The sequence below is a fragment of the Triturus cristatus genome, chromosome 12, assembly GCF_964204655.1.
Source record: "Triturus cristatus chromosome 12, aTriCri1.1, whole genome shotgun sequence".
Lineage (NCBI taxonomy): Eukaryota > Metazoa > Chordata > Amphibia > Caudata > Salamandridae > Triturus > Triturus cristatus.
The window spans coordinates 103,787,275-103,808,409 of record NC_140595.1 but is presented as its reverse complement, the minus strand read 5'-3'; the positions used below and the strand labels follow the sequence as shown (position 1 = coordinate 103,808,409).

The 21,135-nt window shown below is 46.8% G+C and overlaps 1 protein-coding gene across 1 annotated transcript in view; it reads right to left on the bottom strand.

The window, feature by feature from the left end:
* Positions 1-21,135, bottom strand: part of LOC146772750 (rho guanine nucleotide exchange factor 11-like) — a 222,653-nt gene that overhangs the window by 25,825 nt on the left and 175,693 nt on the right. The window contains 3 exon segments of the mRNA XM_085637028.1: positions 387-815; positions 11,444-11,641; positions 13,657-13,701. Of these exon segments, the coding sequence (XP_085493154.1) occupies positions 387-815; positions 11,444-11,641; positions 13,657-13,701 (672 nt within the window).

Genomic DNA, 21,135 nt, shown 5'->3' with positions numbered 1-21,135 from the left:
AGATCCACAAAAGTGATGTAAATATGGTCTTTAGAAAGGTCCAGATAGATTCAAGCGAAAGGCACGGTCAATGGTGCTCACCTTTGGGCGAAAACCTGCTTGGAAGGGAGAAAGAATCATTCTCTCATCCAGCCAGTCTTGTAGCCTAGATCGGATCTGATGGCAGAAAACATTTGGAGGTTATCAGGTCTGTAGTTATTGGGGAGGTTCTGTCTCTCTTCTTATAGATAGGGATTATTTCTGCAGCTAACCATGAAGGGGGATGCTAACACCCTCCAGGATTTTATTCAAGAAGGTATTAATATAGGGGCCACGGACTGTGGATCATTGTTGCTTAAAATATTTGAAATCCAGTATCAAGAACACCAAGCCTAATTTTATGTTACCTTCGCTCAGAACTTTTATGCTGCCTCGTCCATGTGAACACTGCTCCTCCGAGAGCCCCTGTGCTTCCAGTGGTTGAGACTCCAGATGCTGGTTGATTCTCCCTTGTTGCTGGCACTGCTGCCTTCCCAAACTGGTCATGTTCATGTCTCTGAAGCTAAGGCAATCTATAGTATCTATAGGAGCCATGCCGCTCCCAGAGCTGCTCTCTGAATGTCCCTGGGTGAAAGCTCCAGCCGGATAACACCCATCTCCAGTCTCCAACCGTGTATCCTGATGGACTGTCACAGTTGCACATGGGTGCCCCTTCCCTCCAACCACAGAGGGTGTGGGGGTCAGGTCATCCTCAGGTGGAATTTTCAAATCCCTCTCAAAGTCACTATCACTGTGTGGTGAAAGGTTCCGCAGAATCAAATGCTGTGGGATCATAACTGTAAGAAAAATGGACCATGTAAGTTTTTCTCCAACTTTTAAATGCACTTTAAAGATATTATTCCATTTTACGCCAACGCTACTTATAAATACTTGATAAAAATGAGGTTTAGGTGATATGAATTGTCAGACAGGATCAAGTGAACATGAAGTAGTATATACACAAATAACACACAATAGATACACAGTTTCTGATAGCATAACACTGTCACTGGAGATTGGAAAGAATGAACAAGACATTTTTTAGAACCTGATTTGGGAAGTTTATTTGCATATTTAAATCATGAAATCTATCAGCTAGGCTTGCACAATTATAAAAAAAAGAATGGGAGTCTCAGGGTTAGTGGTATTTGCCATGAACAAGGCTCTCGAGCAACTCAAGACTGACTTACCCTTTAGGTACTTTCGAGAACTAAATGTGTCCTCAATTTTATAGTTTTTTCACTATACTTTCAAGTCACAAATGGTGTGGATAACTGATATACACTCAACCCACCAATATGATTTCGCTTTATAACATTTTGTTTAAAAATTGTCAAAGTGATGGACGGTTTTACTGAAAATATGCAGTTAAGTTGAGTGAGAACTGTAGCACAAACTGACAGCACTTAGCTTTCACAGGTACTGAGAAACAAAGGTAGGTTATTTAGGGTAGGAGAAGAACTCTACACTTCCCAAAAGGCTGATAGAATCTACGTTAATGCATCGTGGTTAAAAAAAGAAGAAAAAAGGAGGTTGAAATTACTAATTTAGTTATGTCTGGCATGTGCTGCCATGAGGAGACCATTGAAGGCAAAAAACTAGGTGTACTATCATTAAATCACTCTGCTGTCTCTATGCTGTGTTACATAATTCCATAATTTAGCTATTTTATATTGTTTTATATTAAAGGGATTGGGATGTCTGATGGAGTGAAATGGAATGGAGCACTACACAATATTTTTAACAAACGCAGAATAGTCTTTCTGTTTTCATTGCACGGTGCTTCATATCGAGCTCTGTAAGTAAAGATTTAGAAGCACTTGCACATTGCAGGGGTCAACTGCCCAAGGCAATTGCATGGTCAGAAATAGTCAAGGAGCTCCTTGACAAAGACAGAAAATGGCAAAATGAAGAAGCCCCGAGACAACATTCTCCATGAGTTCCATCAGACCACAAGCAAGGAAAATTTATTTTAAAAAAATCAAAATGCTGATGCCCCCCACACTGTCTATAATGATAGGCAATCAATTTTGCGAATTAATCGATTCAAGGTATTTTATTATTTCCATTTTCATCCCCTTAGAGTTTCATTTCTTCATTTCTGTTCTGTTTCAGTAATGAGTGCACTGTTCATATTAGGGCATACCTTTCTCACAAGATAGAGGCTATCTAGTCTTGTCTGGTGGCAGGCTCCAGATGGAACGACCTTGGATTATGTTACTTTGTGTAAGATATGAGCGCTGAAACCATTTTTTCTGTATTTCCTTGTTTAGCTGCGCCTGCTTGGAAAATTCTACTGTGAGCGTGTTTTCGCTTGGTTACGAAACGTACACAATGATGTTTGTTTATGCATATCGATTTCAGTTCCCCCTGCTGCATTCCTAGCTACTGGGCAGATGGGGCTCCGCTCTGAGTGTATATGAATAAACAGTTTTGGTTTTTATTCTCTACAGTTGACCGACTCTTCATTTAGCACAGGAGCCTGAGAGGTGGTCATTAGCGACCCTGGTGGCCCTAAAGGGGTTACTTCCTTCACCACATGGCAGTGGTTTAGTCTGCAAGCACAGGCTTCCCTTTGATGGAGGGCAGTAAGACTTCCAAGAGCAAGAGCGTGACTTTCAGCTTCAGAAGGTTGATATGGAACTGGTCCTCTGCTGGAGAGCAGATGCCTCTAATCTCCGCCTCTCTGAGATGGCCTCCCCATCACAGAAGCGATGCATCAGTCAACACTGTGGGATCTGGGTAGGGAAAGTACAGAGGTCTCTTGCCAACCCAATTAAGGTTCCACAGCCATCACTCACGATCTTTTGCTTTCTCCTCCAAAATCTAGACAACATCAGAAAGGTCCCCCTGGTTCTGAGCCTACAGGGACTTCAGACCTTTCATTTCTCATTTGGTGTGCTTGACCAGCAAGATGAAGGAGGTTATCAGTCCCTGCAGGCTCAGAGTCATCCTCACTGTGATACAGGACAGAGGTTAAACATTGGGATCATAGCCCAAATGTCCTGGCATCTCCTCTTCGAGGCTTGGCACTAAACTACACCTTGCTCAGCATGGCTCAGATGAAGGAGAGCTTCATCGAAGGAGTAAGGTGTGACTCAGGCACACCTAAGTTGTCAGGAGATTCGCTGTAGTCTGAAGGAGGTAGATGTCTGCCTGGGGCAAACCCCCCTTCAAGAACCAGTCGTCGAGGTAGAGGAAGACCTTGAAGGAAGTAGTGGAAACAACAACCACAACTGACTGGTGTCACCAGTTCCCTCTTTAAGGCTCCTTTGATCAAAAGCCCCTGCACTTCCTGCTGCAAGAGTGACAGGCGGTTCACCGTCAGTCAAGCTGTGGCCCAGCCATCTGTGCACCGCTCCAGGGCCCAGTCTGCTTATTCTCTAAACTTCAGAAGCCGTAAACTGTCATGCCTATGAGACTGGCCTGAATGTGCCCTGAAAAGGCGGTCAACCGCATCCAGGCTTGCCTGCGATTGGCCACACCGGTGCTAATAGCTCAACCAAAGGAATCAGTGATATCCAGTTTCCAGCGGATGGTGCACATGGCTGCATTACAACCATCTTGCATTGTCTGCGAATCAAAGTCCCAGGCTTCTGGCTGAACCATGGACGTCATATGGGCCATGGAATCCCAGAGAGTGTAAGAGCAGCAGCCTAACATGCAGCTGGCTTTCACTGAGCAAAGGGCCAAACTTATAGAGGAGAAAAATGCTTACTATAGGCCGCTATCCTATTCAATTCCGTGCCATGGGGAGTAGTGCTAAATGAGTGTGGGTTAACTCTAATGGCTGAAGACTGCACCACAGTGCTCTCACGAGTAAGGTATTGGGTGAGGAAAGGTGTATGGCCTGGTGATGGTGTATGGCGATATGGAGATGCACAGGTGGACCTGAGCAGAGTTTGGCTCAAGTACCTAGTAGGGGATCAGTGATAGCCTCATTTAATGGGCTCCGAACTTGACTGTCCAGGTAGCAGCACCTCCCACAAAACATTGGCTTTTAACTTCCTGAGAGTGAAGTTGAAGATCAAGAACCTTCTGCTTCCCTATGCAGAACCATAGCAAAGGAGGCACTTTCATACTTGGCAGGCCCGGCGAGGGGGGAGAACTAGTCCAGTGCCGGAGGAAGTATCCAGACCACTGCCATCTGGGATATCCTCATACAAGTTATACTCTGGGTAAAGCATTGTACTCTCATCCCCAGCATCATAGCCCCAATTTATCGGAGTCAATGCCAAATGACTCATGAAGGACATGAGGCTTTCCAGCAGGTAGAGGAACTGTGTTGGAATAAGAAGATAGGTTAAGCGGTTGAGGCCTCGACTGAGGTAGGGACAGTGCCGTCTCGGGGTTTGTCAGCACTATGGGTTGGCCGTCGTAGTCTGGGGTTGTGGTCCTGCGTAGGCAGTGGTGTCATGGAGGGGACTGGTACTAAAGGCAAGCCAGAGCCCTGAGCAGTTACAAAGGGCCTAACTGACAGAGTGGGTTTATCCGTCTGCGGAATCCTGGTTGGGAACCCTCTTGGCTCCTTAGGGCCCACATGTTAATCACAGTGAGCCAATAATGTGCCAAAATGCACCATGGCTTTGCAAATTCCTTGGTTTGCTGCAGCGTTGCCAATGTCCCTAGAAATTCCAGTTACCTAAGAGCAAGGATCAGAATCTACTCTGAAATAGGGTGAATTCAGGACAGCAACAAGGAGGCACAATGACGACCTCATGCCTTCTCTAGAAATCAAGTGGGGCTGGAGCCGACCAAGTTGTGCTTGGATCTCTTGCGCTTCTTGGTTTTTCCCAAGGATCTCAATCATGAAGATGACCTGTCACAGGAGTGACCTTGGGAGCAGGACCAGGCCCTGCCTGGGACATGGTGAGCAAAAGAATGATGGATTTAACCCGGATCTCTTGACTGGGGGTGAATGTTTTGATTTGTTCTGCATTCCGTCCATCAATTGTGCGTCTTTTGCTTTCACGCCGTATGTGCGCCAGGTATGCCCAGACGTGGGTCCTGGGCTCACTGTGCCACTGGAATCAAGCTATCCTGGCTGAAGAGGGTTGAAATCCCAAAACCGGTCCTAGGATGCTTGTTTCCGGTCCAGGGAGGACCTGGCTTGGTAGTTCGGGCTGGACTGTTCCCATGAGGCACAGGGTCAAGACTGATTTGCATATGGCCAGGTATTAACTGGGGTGGCATGGTGAGCAAAAGAATGATGGATTTAACCCGGATCTCTTGACTGGGGTGAATGTTTTGATTTGTTCTGCATTCCGTCCAGCAATTGTATGTCTTTTGCTTTCTCGCCCTAAGTGCGCCAGGTATGCCCAGACGTGGGTCCAGGGCTCACTGTGCCACTGGAATCAAGCTATCCTGGCTGAAGAGGGGTGAAACCCCAAAACCGGTCCTAGGGTGCTTGTTTCCGGTCCAGGGAGGACCTGGCTGGGCAGTTCGGGCTGGACTGTTCCCATGGGGCACAGGGTCAAGATTTGCATATGGCCAGGTCTAAACTGGGGTGGCATGGTGAGCAAAAGAATGATGGATTTAACCCGGATCTCTTGACTGGGGGTGAATGTTTTGATTTGTTCTGCATTCCGTCCATCAATTGTGTGTCTTATTTTTTTTTTTATCATCTTATCCAAGCACATGGTCTTGAGGTGCTTTGTCACAGACACTTGTTTGGAACATTCCCACAGGGTTTAAAGCCTGTAGATTTGGCAGGTAACGTATACGCTACCATACTGGTTTTTAAGAAAAAATATTTGAGGAAGTGTCTCAATGAGATGATGTCATATGGCCATTAGGCTCATTGTCGACATTGCTAAGTTAGCATGAACTCTGCTGCCATGATGCTGCTTTTGCACACGTTACTACATGACTTTATTTTGCAAGACTCTGTGTGTGCCTTTCACATGAGAACCGTCTGCTTTCCGTGTTCTCTGCTTGTTCGTGGAGTTTAGTCTGCACAGAGTGTGCAAGGTCGATAAACAATGCCCCTTTTTTACTCTGTTCTGGTCAGTCCCTAGCACCTAGACAAAACATGCTTACACAGCTGCTATTGCTGGGAACTCGTGCTTTGATATTATGGGGATGCCTGTTGTTCTAACAGACACTTGGAGAGGGACCTTTCCATGGAGAAGAGCTATGCTGTTCATATGATGTAGAAATACCATCTAGGTACTAAGGTATCGGGTCTGCTGACAAAGCACAGCGATCTTCTTTTATATAATAACATTTCTTCTAGCCAAAGGGAGGGTGGTTAATCCTCATAGTCCTTTATCCACTGTCTGTATACAATTACATCCCCCTTTATAATCTATGGAATTGCAACAATGCTAACTGTTTTAGGTTTATGCGTTTTGCTGCTTGTAGTGGCTTGTATACTACATTATAGAGCTGTCAGGTCAAACGGGGTGGGGGGTATCCCTTAAGGAATTATACACACTCAATAAGGTCACAATGGGAGGCTTTATTGCCAATGATCCATCCACCAAAGTAAAAGGAAACACAACAACGCAAGCACAAGGTCCAGCTAAAGAATATCCTTCTTGGCTTCACCGGTTCCAGAACAGTAGGGAGGGCGGTTCCAGCTTCAATGCTCCACACTGAGTTCCAGGTTCGCTCCAGAAGACAAGGAAGATCCAAAAAGAAAAGAACAAAGAGTCAGTGGACGACAACTGAGAGTCAAACTGAGGGGGTGGTGGGTGAGATAGAATGTGAGGGGAATCACCGTTCCTGCTACAGGGGTGGAAACCAAAGCAAGTGAAGAAAGCAGTGGTGTCCTCCCGCTCTGCTACTCATTCCCTCCCGGTGTTTTAATGAAGCCCAAGACACGCTGACGTACCTGTTCCAGCCACCCTCCTCCTGGAGAGTGGTGCGTCGTAGCGCGGTGTCAGACTCTGCCGACGCTTTCTCCTGGTTCACGGGTGTTGCGGCGTCCTCCGGTGCACTGCCAGGTGGGTGGTCCACAGTGGGCTGCTGAACTGGCGTCTTCTCGCTTCCCACCACCTCTCTCAGCTCTTCTGCGGTTCTCCAGGCTGTGCCGAGCTCCTCCCGCTTCAATCCACCAGCGTCCCCGGATAGGGTCCACAGCGCCAAGGTCACGCCTCCTAACTCCTCCTCCTGCCGGCTTCCTGGTTTGTTAAATGTAACGACCTCGTCCCGTACCTGCGTTATCAGGATATCGGTATGAACAAGGGGTCCCGATTCCTGCTTCCCAGGCTCCTCCCGGCACACCCTTCCCCCAGGATTTTCCCGATCGTGGGAAATAGGGAATCGGGACAGGAAGTCCGCATTGCCTTGTTCGGTGAAAGGGTTGCAGTGACAAAAACCACCGGAGCACCCAGTCGTTACATCCTTTGTTCCTCTGTAGCCAGGTTAACGGGGAATGGTCAGTGTATAACACAAAGGGCCTGCCTTCAAGGTAATACCTCAACTTCTCTTTCCCCCATTTCACTGCCAGACACTCCTTTTCTATCGTGGGATAGACCCGTTCCCTGGGGAAGAGCGTCCGGCTGATGTACAGGACAGGTCTTTCCAGGCCCTCGCTATCAAGTTGGGACAAAACAGCTCCTATACCCACCCCGGAGGCATCTGTTTGGAGGATGAATGGTTTATGGAAATCGGGAGTCTGCAATACTGGTGATGTGGTCAGGGCTGTCTTGAGAGTGTGGAAGGCCTCTTGCTCACGGGTTGTGGGGGAGTGTAACTGTGAGGAGGTGGTGGACTTTTTTAGAAGGTCAGTTAGAGGAGCCGCTTCACCTGCAAACTGAGGAATGAAACACCTGTAATAACCAACCAAACCCAAAAAGGCCCTGAGGTCACGTTTGGTGGTAGGGAATGTTGTTTCCTGTATGGCTTTTACCTTTTCCGTTTGTGGTTCTATTAAGCCCTTCCCAGGCAAATACCCAAGATATTTAACCTTCTGGAAGGCAAAACGTGACTTCTTTGCATTGATATGCAAGTGTGCAGATTGGAGTTCTGTAAATATGGCCTCTAGATGTCTCAGGTGTTCGTCCCAGGTCTTACTATATACCACTATGTCATCTAAGTAGGCGAATGAGTAGTCCAAATGCCGTGCTGGGAGAGCATCAATCAGTCTCTGAAAACTGGCTGGTGCCCCATGTAAACCAAAGGGCAGGACGATGAAGTGAAAAATACCATTGGGAGTGGAAAAAGCCGCATTCTTCTTGTCTTTAGGGTCCAAGGGGATCTGCCAATAGCCCTTGGTGAGGTTGATGGTAGAGATGTACCGAGCCTCACCAAGTCGTTCTATCAGTGCGTCCACCCTGGGAAGGGGATAGCCGTCCTGTTTGGAGATACGATTCACCGCTCTGAAGTCAATACAGAAATTGATGCTTCCATCCGGTTTTGGTCTGAGCACGATTAGTGAGCACCAATTACTGTGAAAGGGGATTATTATTCCGGACTCCAGGATTTGGTTCACCTCCTTCTGAAGGGCCTGACGTCAGGCCTCAGGGACTCGGTATGGTCGTTGTTTAATGGTTACACCCTCTTGAGTGGGGATAGAGTGCATTGCCAGATGTGTTCTTCCGGGTCGGTCAGAAAACAAATTCTAAAAGGATATGAGCAAGGCACGAATACCATTTGTGTGGTCTTGGGTCAACTCGTCGTTGATTACGGTGGACTCAATGGTGGAAGACCTGGTATCCACAGTGGAGACCTTATGCGCTTTTTTTGGTGGAGGCCCTAGCCAATTCTTGAGAAGATTAATGTGATACATCTGTGTTTTGGTCGCTGTGAGTGGTAATAAGTAAGTTGTTTTACCTATTTTACGTATCACTGGAAAAGGGCCTTGCCACTTTCCATCTCCTTTAAGGAGTTTTTTAAGGGTTAGTTTGAGATTGCCATGGTACCTCTCCACCAGACCATCGGTCTGGGGATGGTACACAGATGTCTTTATGTGTCTTATACTCAGTTGTTTGCAGACTTGTTTCATAATTCTCGAAATGAAGGGAGTTCCCTGGTCTGTAATTATGCCCCGGGGAAACCCCATCATGGAGAACACCTCTATAAGTCTCTGAGCTATGGTAGTGGTGTTAGCAGAGTGTAAGGGCAAGGCTTCGGGATATCTCGTTGAATAATCAACTATCAGGAGGACATATTGATAACCCCTGCTGGACTTTGGGAGCGGCCCTATAAGGTCCATACCCACTCTGTCAAAAGGTTTGGCTATTATAGGGAGAGGGTTTAAGGGGGCTTTTGGTGGGATGTAGGGGTTCTTCTTCTGACATATTGTACATTCCTGACAGTACTTTGGCACTTGTGCATTGACACCTGGCCAGAAGAAACTACGGAGTACGGACTGTGACGTTCTTTCTACTCCACAATGCCCTGCAAGGAGGTGTGCATGAGCAAAAAACAGAACCTGTTCCCTGAAAGCCATGTGGACAAGCAATTGTGGTTGTTCGCCTTACATGCCCACCCGATACAGAAGTCCCTTCTTCTCAATAAAGAAAGGGTTCACCCTTTTTGGGAGTAGAAGGGCATCCTTGGCGCTGAGACTACTGTTGTTAAGCTGGGCTGCCCAAAAGTGGGTGTCTATGGCCCAAGGTTCGGAAATCAGGAGACTGTTCTGTGGAGGGGGAAAGCCTGTACTATGCCTCAGAGTCCCATACATCAAATCAGGAAAGCAGGGATTGTCTATACCTATGATCAGTGGTTCAGGGAGGTGGGGCAAGACCCCGACATCAGCAGTAACATCTAGACCCTGTTGGCTCTGGAGTCTAATGCAGGCCAGGGGGTAGTCCTGAATGTCTCAGTGCAAACATCTAATGCTAACGTATTTCCCAGGTAGGAAAGAGGAGGGGGACACAAGTTTGTGTCATATTACTGAGTGTTTGCAACCGGAGTCTAGGAGGGCGGTTATGGGACGATCATTCAAACTCACACGTAATATAGTGGACCGGTTTCCTGTGCGTATAGGATGGACTGAGGTAGGTAGCTTACATCCATTGGTTCTTCTTACGCTTTTTCTTTTCGTTTCCTACAAAACTTGGTAATGTGGCCCCACTCCCCACATTCAAAACATTGAGGGCCAGCAGAAGGAACAGCATCAGAACATCCTGAGCGCGGTTTTAGAGGCTCATAATCATTTTGACAGGTTTTTTTCATTTTTTCCCATTTGGATGGGCCTTGGATTCTTCTCAGGTTCTTTGGTAGTCCCTCTATTCTGGGCCCTAGCATATGAGGTGGCCATTTCTACTGCATGTTCCAGTGTCAGACCTGCATGTTGGCGTAGCCACCTTTGTGTCCCATATGGTAGTGCCTCCAAATATTGCTTGAGGTAAATCTTCTCCATTATTTCCTCTCGAGTAGTGTCCAGAGGCTTAAGCCACCGGCATCCTTGATTTTATAAAAGAGAGTCTTTGGTGTGTCCCCGTTCCCTTCCGGTGTTTTAATGAAACCCAGGACAAGCTGATGTACCTGTTCCAGCCACCATACCCCGGAGAATGGCGGCTCGGAGCACGGTGTCGGACTCTGCCGACGCTTTCTCCTGGTTCACTGGGTGTTGCGGCGTCCTCCAGTGCACTGCCAGGTGGGTGGTCCACAGCGGGCTGCTGATCCGGCGTCTTCTCACTTCCCGCCACCTTTCTCAGCTCTTCCGCGGTTCTTCAGGCTGTGCCAAGCTCCTCCTGCTTTAATCCACCAGCGTCCCTGGATAGGGTCCACAGCGCCGGCGTCACGCCTCCTAACTCCTCCTCCTGCCGGCTTCCTGGATTGTTAAAGGGTCCGACCTCGTCCCGTACCTGCGTTTTCAGGATATTGGTATGAACAAGGGATCCCGAGTCCTGCTCCCCAGGCTCCTTCCGACAAGAGCACTATAGTTAAAATAAACATTTTGAACTATAACAGTGACTCTGTCAATTCTTTTTGTGGACAAGTACGAGAGAGTGTGCGAAAGGGTAGGTCTTGCTTCCGCGATTCCTGAGAGAGTCGGGAGTGTTGTGTTCTGGGTTGTCTAATCACTTGTAGCTTTGTGATTGTGTAGGAGAACAAATGTGACACTATAGCTAGTCGATTCTGGGATTTTGGGTACTGAGGCGGTAGGAAGGCTCAGCCCCTACACACCGAGGTCCTGTTTTCCAACGCATAGTTCTGGGTATGTGCAGAATCCCTGCAACAATGATTGTTGCTCCGGATCTCCGTCAGTTTATGGGGAAAAAAGGAACTGATGGCAGTGCACTTGAGTAGTGCCTAAATACAAAACCACACACATCATATCCAAAACGGCATTGACGCGGAGCCCCCAGCGCCGCCTGCCAGCGCAAGTGTACTGATAAATATTTTCTGGATCCATTCTAATGGCTGGGGAATATTCAAAAGGTGAGAAATCTACGGTTAGAAGTCTCTATCAGAATAGCACATTCATGGACAAAGAGCCGGTAACAACATGCTAGTGATCTGGACTCACCATATTCAAGTGAAGAGTCTGCCAACCCTCCTGTAATTTCGGGGGCCTGGAAAGACTTCAACGCCTCGCAATGAGGGACCTTCGCAAGATGCTTCTCTACTTCCTGTTCTTCAAATGGCGCAGTCAGGTGAGTTGGCATCAGAGGAGCCTCTTCGTCTTCGATGGACTCTATCTCCAGGTCTTTCATTAGGACAGGATGTTTTTTTTGTTTTTGTTTTTTTTTTAACTTTATTTAGCAATTGAATAGTGAACATATAGCTGTAGACATAGTACGATCAAGAGTTCACATTTTTCAGCCAATTAAATACAGAGGAGGCAGTGAGGAGAAACAAACTTGACATGGCAGACAGTGCAAATATAACAGTCTTATCAGGACATAGCAGCAACCCCCGTAGTCGGATATTCACAGAAGCTACTATCATGCTGACCTCATCATGGGGGTCGCTCTTTTATCATTTCCAGCAACAGCAGTACACCCTTCAAAGCCGAGGGGCGGCCTACAAGTTCCATTGTATACCCAGCAGAGGACCCGCGGCCATGATCCAGGCCCCCATACCTCCGGAGCCCCCGATGACCCACGCCCCAAGGACTGTATGCAGTAACCTAGGTGCTCGCCTCAGCCTCCCCCGCCAGAAGATAGCATCTCAGCGGAGCCCAGATGTCCCTAGGCCGGGACGTTGGCGGCATAAGCTCCGAGAACGTGCAGTTCTGTTCTTGGCAATAGGTAAGATCCCGCACCCAGTCCTTGAATTTCAGGGCCCTGCCCCTGCCCCAGCGACACGCAACTCTCCTTTTAGCCAGCAAAAAAGCGAGCGCGATGAATTTGCGGTGTGCCGCCTGTATTGGCTCTACATACCCCAGCAGGGCTAGAAGAGGGGAGGGCATTAATACTGTGTTGATCATTGTAGAGAGCGCCTCAAACACCTGACACCAATAACGATGCACTCCTTCGCAGGCCCAGGCCAGGTGAAGGAAATCCGCCCCAGGAGCCCGGCATCTATCGCAGCAGTCAGTGTCTCGGAGCTTATAGCAGTGAAGCCTGACAGGAGTGTGGTATAGTCTGTGAATGTATTTGTAATGTATGATTCGGAAACGGCTACTGGAGGAAATGCGCTCCGTCTGCAATAAGCAGAAATGCCATTGTTTATCCGTCAACGGGGCTGGTAACTCCCTGTCCCATTTTTCCCTAGCTGCAAGCTGCGGCGCCGGAATTAGCGAGTGTACCGATCCGTATATTTTGGAAACCAATTTAGCTGGGGCTTCGTCCGTGAGGATGCGCTGTAACGGTGCCATCTGCGGGGGTTCCTGTGGAAAGCTGGGCGTGAGCGCCCGTATCCCCTGTCTAAGCCGGATATAGAAAAAAACGTCAAGCGGAGAGGGGTCTAAGCTCTCATAGAGGTGTTCCATAGAACGAAATGCGCCATTGTGGTACAGGTCCCCCCAAGTCGCAACATGGATAGTGTGAAGCAGTTTCCGGAATCCCGCCTCCTGCAGCAGGGGCATACTTGGGTGGTAAACAAGGGGCAGAAGCGGTGCGTACACCAAGTCATGCCCCAGTGAGGCAGCCAATTGATTCCATGCGGATACTGTGCTAGTCAACGTTGACAGCGTTTTATCTCTCCCCAGCACTGGGATATACAATGCGCCTTCTATGGGGATTGGGTGTGCCAGCCAATGCTCAGCTGCGAGCTGTGGCATATATCTGGGCTGCCGTATCCAGTAGTAGGCGAAATGCGCCTGGGCTGCCCGATAATACAGCTCAAAATTGGGGACCCCAAAACCGCCCTGATCATAGGGCTTGACAAGAATTTCCCATTTGAGCCGGGGCGACTTACCGCCCCAAACTAGTCTTATGAGCTCGGTGCGAAGTTGCTTAAAAAAAAAGGCACCAGGATGGAATGGAATATTCAGAAACAGATACAGCAGCTGCGGTAGTATTATCATTTTAATCAACGATGCTCTGCCGCCCATGGACAAGGGCAGGGTAATCCAGCGAGTAACGTAGTCCGCAATGCGGGTAATTGACGTGCCATAATTAGCCCGCATGAGCTCCTCCCTATTTTTTTCTATTTGTATACCCAGGTATTTGAAATCCCCCTCGCACCAGGCGAGGGGGTAGTCCAACCCGAACCGCTCAGTGGAGGCCGTTAGGGGGAACAGACACGACTTGCTCCAATTTATCTGGACCCCGGAAATCCTACCTAGGACAGGATGTTTTGCTCGTCTCAGCAGTTCTCCTGAATTGTGATCATCAAGACATGTGAACAGCATAATTGTTAGAAAACATGCTTTACAATTCGACGGATGCAGCAATATTGCTATAGAGTCCTTTCTTGGATAAATAACATTCAAATAAAATATGTTCTTATAACTTGAATGATGTCCAAGGGTGCAAACTAGCAATAACCTGAGAAATTGCAATCAAGACAAACTGCAGTAATGATACGAACTATAGTTAGTTTACAACCAAGCAGCTACATTATGATGCTGTAAGGACTGCCATCTTTAAATGAAAGACTCTACTATGTCCTAAAAGGCGATTAGATGAACAATCAACAAAACCATTTGGTGGGATATTATCAGATAAGCAACCAGAAAATCATTTTTGTGTTGAAAAGCACTCTTATGATTTGGCCTTCTACTATGAAGATCGCTGCCTTTGTCATTATGCATTCAATTCATACCACTATTTCCAACTAAAGCATTTTTCTTTCTTAGCAGTAAGAAGAGTTGAATTTCTGACAGGGGTATAGGCTTTAGTTGCTCTGAAAGAGGCAGAAACAATACCGAGTACAGAATGGCAGCAGCTATTAACCTGAAGTCCACCAAGCCTACCCAGGGGGTCACTGAATGTTTAGAAAATGAAATAATATTAGCAAATGTATAACATTTACATACTTAAAAAGGAAAAAGGAAAACTGAAAATGTTAAAATGTTCTGTAAATTTCAAGGAATTTAAAAATCGATGGTTAACAAATTAAGTTGGAATCCATAGATTGAATTGTGGGAGCAGGTCAACTGCAGCAAACTGCATCTACTATGGACGATTGGTGGCTCAACTGAAACACTGGTGTACACTGACAAAAAGAGAGCATGCATTAGGAGCAAAAAAAAGTCTTTCGTTGAAGATTAGCGTATTGCTTCGACTTTTAGAAATAAAACTAACGACTTTCCACTTGAAATAAAAAATTTGATTTTCGCATTTTTCAAAATGAAGGATCGAACTGTAGAATGATCAAACCTCAAATAATATTTATTGAATAGACTGTATTGAAATGCTGGAAACTTCCACTTTTCAGGTCTGGTCTGGCAATAGAAAGGCAGCAAAAGAATGAAGCCAAAACCTGATACACACATGCAGAAATATGGCCATGTGGTTCATTGTTGGCTCCGTACCACCCTGGAAGTGATAGAGAGGAGCCGCACCTAAGCACCACCCTTTTGTGCAGGTATCAGTGTCTTATTGTTTTTATTTTCCATTCCCTTAGATGGGGAGCATCAGCAACTGTAGGTGCAAGTGGGCTGAATTGTAACTTGGGACCTTTTTAGATGTTAAAAAGTAAGCCACTCCACAGAACAGCACTGGTGGGAGAGCATTGAGGGATCTGCAGTTATATAAAGTATCCACTAGAAAGAGCATTGTCAAAGGTAAGTTATTTGTTATTCTGATGGATCCTTCTAAGCACAAAATTCCTTATGTTAGAATAGATAGCAAAGCAGCACCTCCCCAGGCGGAGGGTCTGTGGAGTGGACTCAGACCAAAAATCTTTCAAAGCAATGCAAGCAAAGTGCCTTCCCCCAGACCTGGCTGTGAAGGCAGTATTGCTGCGTAAAGGTAGGCATTGAGGCCCAAGACGTGGCCTTGGTAGATGTCAAGGACAGATACTCTAAGAGCCAATGCAGTGGTAGCAGCCTTAGTTCTGGTAGAATGCACTGTCAGAACTTCTAGGGGTTGCTTCTTGGCCAGTACACAGCCGATCTTCATGTAGCGGACCATCCACCACAAAAGGGTCCTTTTATACATGGCCATCCTTTTTTTCACCCCCACAAAAACCTGATTGTTCATATGGTGTTCCTTGGCACCATCAATGTAAAATCTTAAGGTGCCCTTCGAGCCCACTTGATACAACCTCTCCTCCTTTTTGGACGAGGTGAGGAGGAGCAAAGAATGCTGGCAAAGTGATGGACTGCCCAACGTGAATGTAAGTGACCATTTTGGCAAGAATGCTGCCCGAGTACACAGCATCAACTTGTTTGGAAAAAACGAGGTGTACGGCAGTTGCACTGAAATCACCTGGGGACGTATTATGTAAAGGGCACACTTTTCCTGTTTGTGCCCCATGCACCTGTTTTAAGATATGCCAGGCACAAACAGGGATTGTTGGCCCTATTTCATGGAATGTGCTGCCCCCAGCACAGCCCGTGAACTCAAGCTGTTCTCTGGGTAGCACATTTATGTGAAAAATGGAGCGGCTGCTTTCAATCCGCTCCGTATTTCACAGTACAGGCGGCACCTGACTGTACTTTGAAGGTGGGTTAGAGATCCTCTTGCAGGCGGGTGCAGTCAATGACTGCACCCGCCTGCAAAGGGATGTCTAGAGAGTACCCCTTTTCCTCTCCAGAAGGCTGATAGTGTGCCACCTTTTAGGTGGGGCACTGTCAGTGCACCTCCCGAGAGCTTCTTTGCCTCTGCACCCGCGTCTGTAATTCAGCCCGGGCGCAGAGGCAAAGAGATTCCATCATTTTCATTGGGCACACCCCCATGCAAATGAGGGAATGCCCCCTGAAGATAGTGCTGTCACTTTATGTGCGCCAGCGCTATCGATATTACAGAAGGGGCCGCACAAGCGTCTGCAACCCCCTCTATAATGCCAAAGTGCCCCGGGGCACGCAAAGCTGGTGCAAATGCCCGTTTCACCCTGAGGGCACCTTCTATAATACATCCCCTGGAGTTCACTGAAATGACGACCTGATGTACTCACATTGAAGAAGAGGGTCTTCAGAGTCAGGAGATGCAGTGAGCAACTATACATCAGCCCGAAAGACGTACACTTGAGAAATGTCAAGATATTTTTAAGGTCCCACTGAGACACCACAACGGCTTTGGAAGGAACTTGTGTCAAACCTTGAATAAATCTCATCACAATAGGTGATTTAAACAAGGACAGTTGACCCAGTAAATGTAGAAAGGCCCAATGCAATGTTTAATTGCACCCACTCCAAGTCTTTGTTAAAAGATAAAAATAAACAAAAGCACGTCTTACAGGTTCGCTTGTAAGTGATCAGTCTTACAAACCCCACACCAGGCCACAAAGTTATCCCAGTGCCTGGCATAGAAGTACTTTGCGGAAGTTCACTTGGTGGAAAGGATGGCATCCACCACTTCAAGTGAGAGATCACAGGTAGTCAGTTGCTGCTTTTCAATCTCCATGCATGTAGGTGTAGATGATACTGCTCTGTGCTGCGACAAAACAACCTCACAAAGCGGTGTCCTGATCGGAGGACATACGCTCATGCCCAAATGTTCCAGGTACTACACTTCCCTGGCTCAATTGAGAGCCACTAAGATTACTTGTGTTCGGTTGTTATTGATCTGCACAGAACTTGAGGCAGGAGAGGCAGAGGATGGAAAGCGTAGGTGTCTCTCTCCTGTTTCATTCCATCCAGAATGCATCTCCTAACTAGTCATCACAGAGAAAATGTAATGTACAAAACGTTTAACAATTTGCATTCTTGGATGTGACCAAAAGATCTAGCGAAGGTTCTCCCCACAGTCTGAAGATGCCCTCTGCCTCCTCGAAATGAAGACTCCACTTGTGCTACCTACTCAGCCCGTCTGCTCTGGCAGTCAGGGACCCTGCCAGGTGTTCACAATTAGATAAATGTCTCGGTGCTCCAACCAACCTCAGAGGTGCAAAACATCCTGGCACAAGACCCAGGACCCAACTCTGTCCTGCTTGTGACAATACCACATGGTAGTGATGTTCTCCATGAGAATCTGCACAAGCTTCCACTTGATGTATGGTAGGAAGGCCTTCAGAGCTATGTGAATGGTCCTCAACTCCAATAGATTGATGTGGAGCCAGGCTTTTGTAGGAGACCAGAGTCCTCTGATTCCCATCTCCACTATATGACCTACCCGGGCCCCGGTAGGGATGTGTCAGTCACTTCTGAGTAAAGGAAGGGAAAGGCACCTGCTGCTGGACCAATTGCATTTGAGCTTCTACCACTGCAGATCGTGAGCAGTCTCCTCCAAGATCTGCCATATTTTGTCGATGCAGGGCCCACTGTTTTTTCAGATAACATTGCAGAGCCTGCATGTGCCACCGTGCACAGCTGACAAGAAAGACGAAGTAGGCTAAGAAGCCAAGTAATCTCAGAGCTGCTATAACTTTGACCCAGGGTAGAGGCTGAATCATCAAGATCTTAGCTCAAATATCCTGGATGCACTTCAGCAAAGAGAAGGCTTGAAACTGCAAAATAGCTCAAATGAATGGATGGCTCTGTGAAAGAGCCATGAACGACTTTGGCTTGTTAATAGTTATCCCCAACAATGAAAGGCGGTTTGCAATCCCCTAAAGGTGGTCTACACCTAACATTGGTAAGCCTGCCTTCAACAGCCAGTCATTGAGGAGGGGCAGATTTGTAACCCTAACCTCCAGAGGTGAACAGCAACCACCACCATTGATTTTGTGAACACCTGAGGGGTGCTGTTGAGGCCACTGAGGGACACAGCAAACTGAAAATGCTTCTGGCCTATCCTCAAGCTCAAATAAGGTTTTGGGACTGAAGCATGGGTATATGAAAATACGCTTCCTGCAGGTTAGAGGACACATTCAGTTCCCTGGGTAAGGGCAGTTCGAATTTGTCCTTCCACAGGAAGTCATTCAGAGGCAAAAGGTCCAAAATAGACATGAGACTCCCTTCATTTTTTGAAACATGGAAATAGCCAGAGTAACAACTATCTTCTTTTTCGTGTCCAGTTCCCTTCTCAATAGCTCTCACCTTCTGCAGCAGAATGGACAGGTGCTCTTTTGAAATTCACTCTGATGTGGGGAGAATATTTGGCAGGGAAAATAAATAAATAGGAAGGGCATAACTATTCTGACAATTTGCAAGACCCTCCTGTCAGACATGATGGATCACCACCTTGGTAGGAAATGGTGGATTGTGCCCCCCACCAACGGTTTGGAGGCTACTGCAGCTGGAGAAGAGGATTGGGAGGACTGATGCCCCTGCTGACCTCTGCGCTATCTACCAGACCTGTATCCATGGCCTTGAAGGACTTGGGTGACTGCTGTACTAGTTGTGGAGACCGTCTATGCTTATACACCAGCCATCCAGAACAGCTTTTTAACTTTTTGAATTGGTGTAGAAACTGGTTTTCAGGGTTCAACCACCTCAAGGGATGCCGCTCAAATGTGCTCTCCTGTAAGACGTCCAAGGCAGAATCTGCTGTGTTACCGAAAAAGTGGGACACATCAACATGGCAAACACAACAAGATTATGAAGTGAGTGCTGAAAATTTTCAGCCACTCACCCCCAATCAAGAGATCTGGGTTGCTCACTATGCCATCCCAGTTCAAACCCAATCATATGCAAATCAGTTTTGAGGCTGCTCCTCATGGGAACAGTCCAGCCCTAACTGCCAGGCCAGGTCCTTCCTGGACTGGAAACAGGCATCCTGGGACCGGCTTCGGGGTTTCACCCCATATCAGTTAGGCTAGCTTCAATCCAGTGGCACAGCAAGTAAGGGAGCCACGTCTGGGCATTCCCTTGGCCACTTAGGGCGAACATAGCAAACACAAAAAGATGATGGACGGAGTGCTGAAACTGTTCAACCACTCTCCTTCAGTCAAGAGATCTGGGTTGAATCCATTGCTCTTTTGCCCACTATGCCACCCCAGTTCAAACCCAGCCTTATGCAAATCAGTCTTGACTCTGCTCCTCATGTGAACAGTTCAGCCCGAACTGCCATGGCCAGGTCCTTCCTAGACATCAACAGGCATATTATTGGGGGAGTCCTGTATATTATCGGAATATCCTGTGGAACACCTCCACAAGTATTTACGAAAAACAAACAGCATGTATTGACTGCAATACTTGAATGTCAGAGTAGCGCAGCCGCCAGAGCTGCCGACTCAGGAGCTGGGGATCCAGGTTCGAGTGTCTGCATCGGGGCAACATCTTCTGATTTTTGCCAAACACTTAATCTCCCTGTACCCATAGACAGCACCAGGATACCCTCACAGGTGATAAGTCACGCTATAAAAATCTAAAAAGAAATGTTGGAGGAAGACATATGCTATACAAATACCTCAATCCTCTTAGAATCTGTATTCACAGGAGTGGTTAGCAATGAGTTGGGATTTACTTTACTGGTTGATTTTCACTAAGAAAATCAGGGTCACAGGTGCCATTCTGTGATGCTTGGCTCACTGCATTTTCACTGGTTAACGGGAACTGGCCTCAACCAAGTGTCCATCAAGATATCAGTGTGGGCCTCATTAAAAGAGAACAAGGGCTGAGGAGCAGCTGGCCTTGGCTGTGAAATCTGTCAGAATGTTCTTTTGATGTGAAATAAAGGCAGCTGTAAATCCTGTACCTCAGCTCTCCCTCTGACCTCCACTGCAAATGAGGCACTTTATTCTGTTCATGGCCTAAGTGGCGAATGAAGCCCTACCTCAGGAGAGGTGTCGAGCCCACTGGTAACTTGCAAATCTGTGTAGAAGGAATCATCTGTGCAGTGAAGGGGGAGAAATCGTCCCCATCATCATCATCATCCACATCCTGGGGTGTCCTTTGTTCGGCACAGGCTCAGAGTCAGAACCATAATAGAATGGAGTTTTTGCAGATGTGTATGAAATGGCAGAAGCATAGGTCAGAATCAGGGTGCGTAGTGTTCAGGTGTGCTTTTGCAGTTTCTTAGCGTGACATTGGTCGAGATTGAGCGGAAGTCAGTTCGATGTCAGACGTCAATATCAGAAGAGGGTTGTGTTCCGGTACTGGTGGAAACAGAACTAGACTCTATGTCGAAAGGACTGACTCTGATTTCCCGGTACCCTCCGTTTAATACTAATTTATAAAGGAGTGGTCCTGAAGAAGGTGGTTAAAAAGTTAGTAACCCACCGAAACGTGTGTCGACATTAAGGAAATCCAGCTGGTAACATAATCATGGATAACTAAAGAGGGATTCTTCAATGCATGATTCACACAAAGAAAAGTGTATGCCATTAAAGCTGGATACAGAATGGGTGTGAAGTATGCATGTAGTAGTATGCTTGGGTAGGTGGTGATGAGATGTGAAGTAGTTGTGGTGTCAAGTGGATCACAGCACAGGGTGTCTATGTTAATATTATATACAACTCACCTCATGTTGAAGTGATAAAATGATGAATTACATAGAATAATATTGTGCACTATGCCAAATTGATGAAATGATGAATTGTATACCATAATATAGCAATATAAGAAAAAAGTGGGGAAAAAGGAAAGTATTTGTATAAATTGGTTTAACTTTTGATAAAATGAACATAAAAATAAAAAAATTAATGTTTTTAAAATTAATTAAAAAAAAAATGTATTGTGATAATGGGGAGCCCGGCGAGCTTTTATAGCCACCAGTAAATTAGACATAGGTCGAGTGGGAGTGCTCTCGTAGCTCATATTATTATTGCATCTTGTGCTTGCAA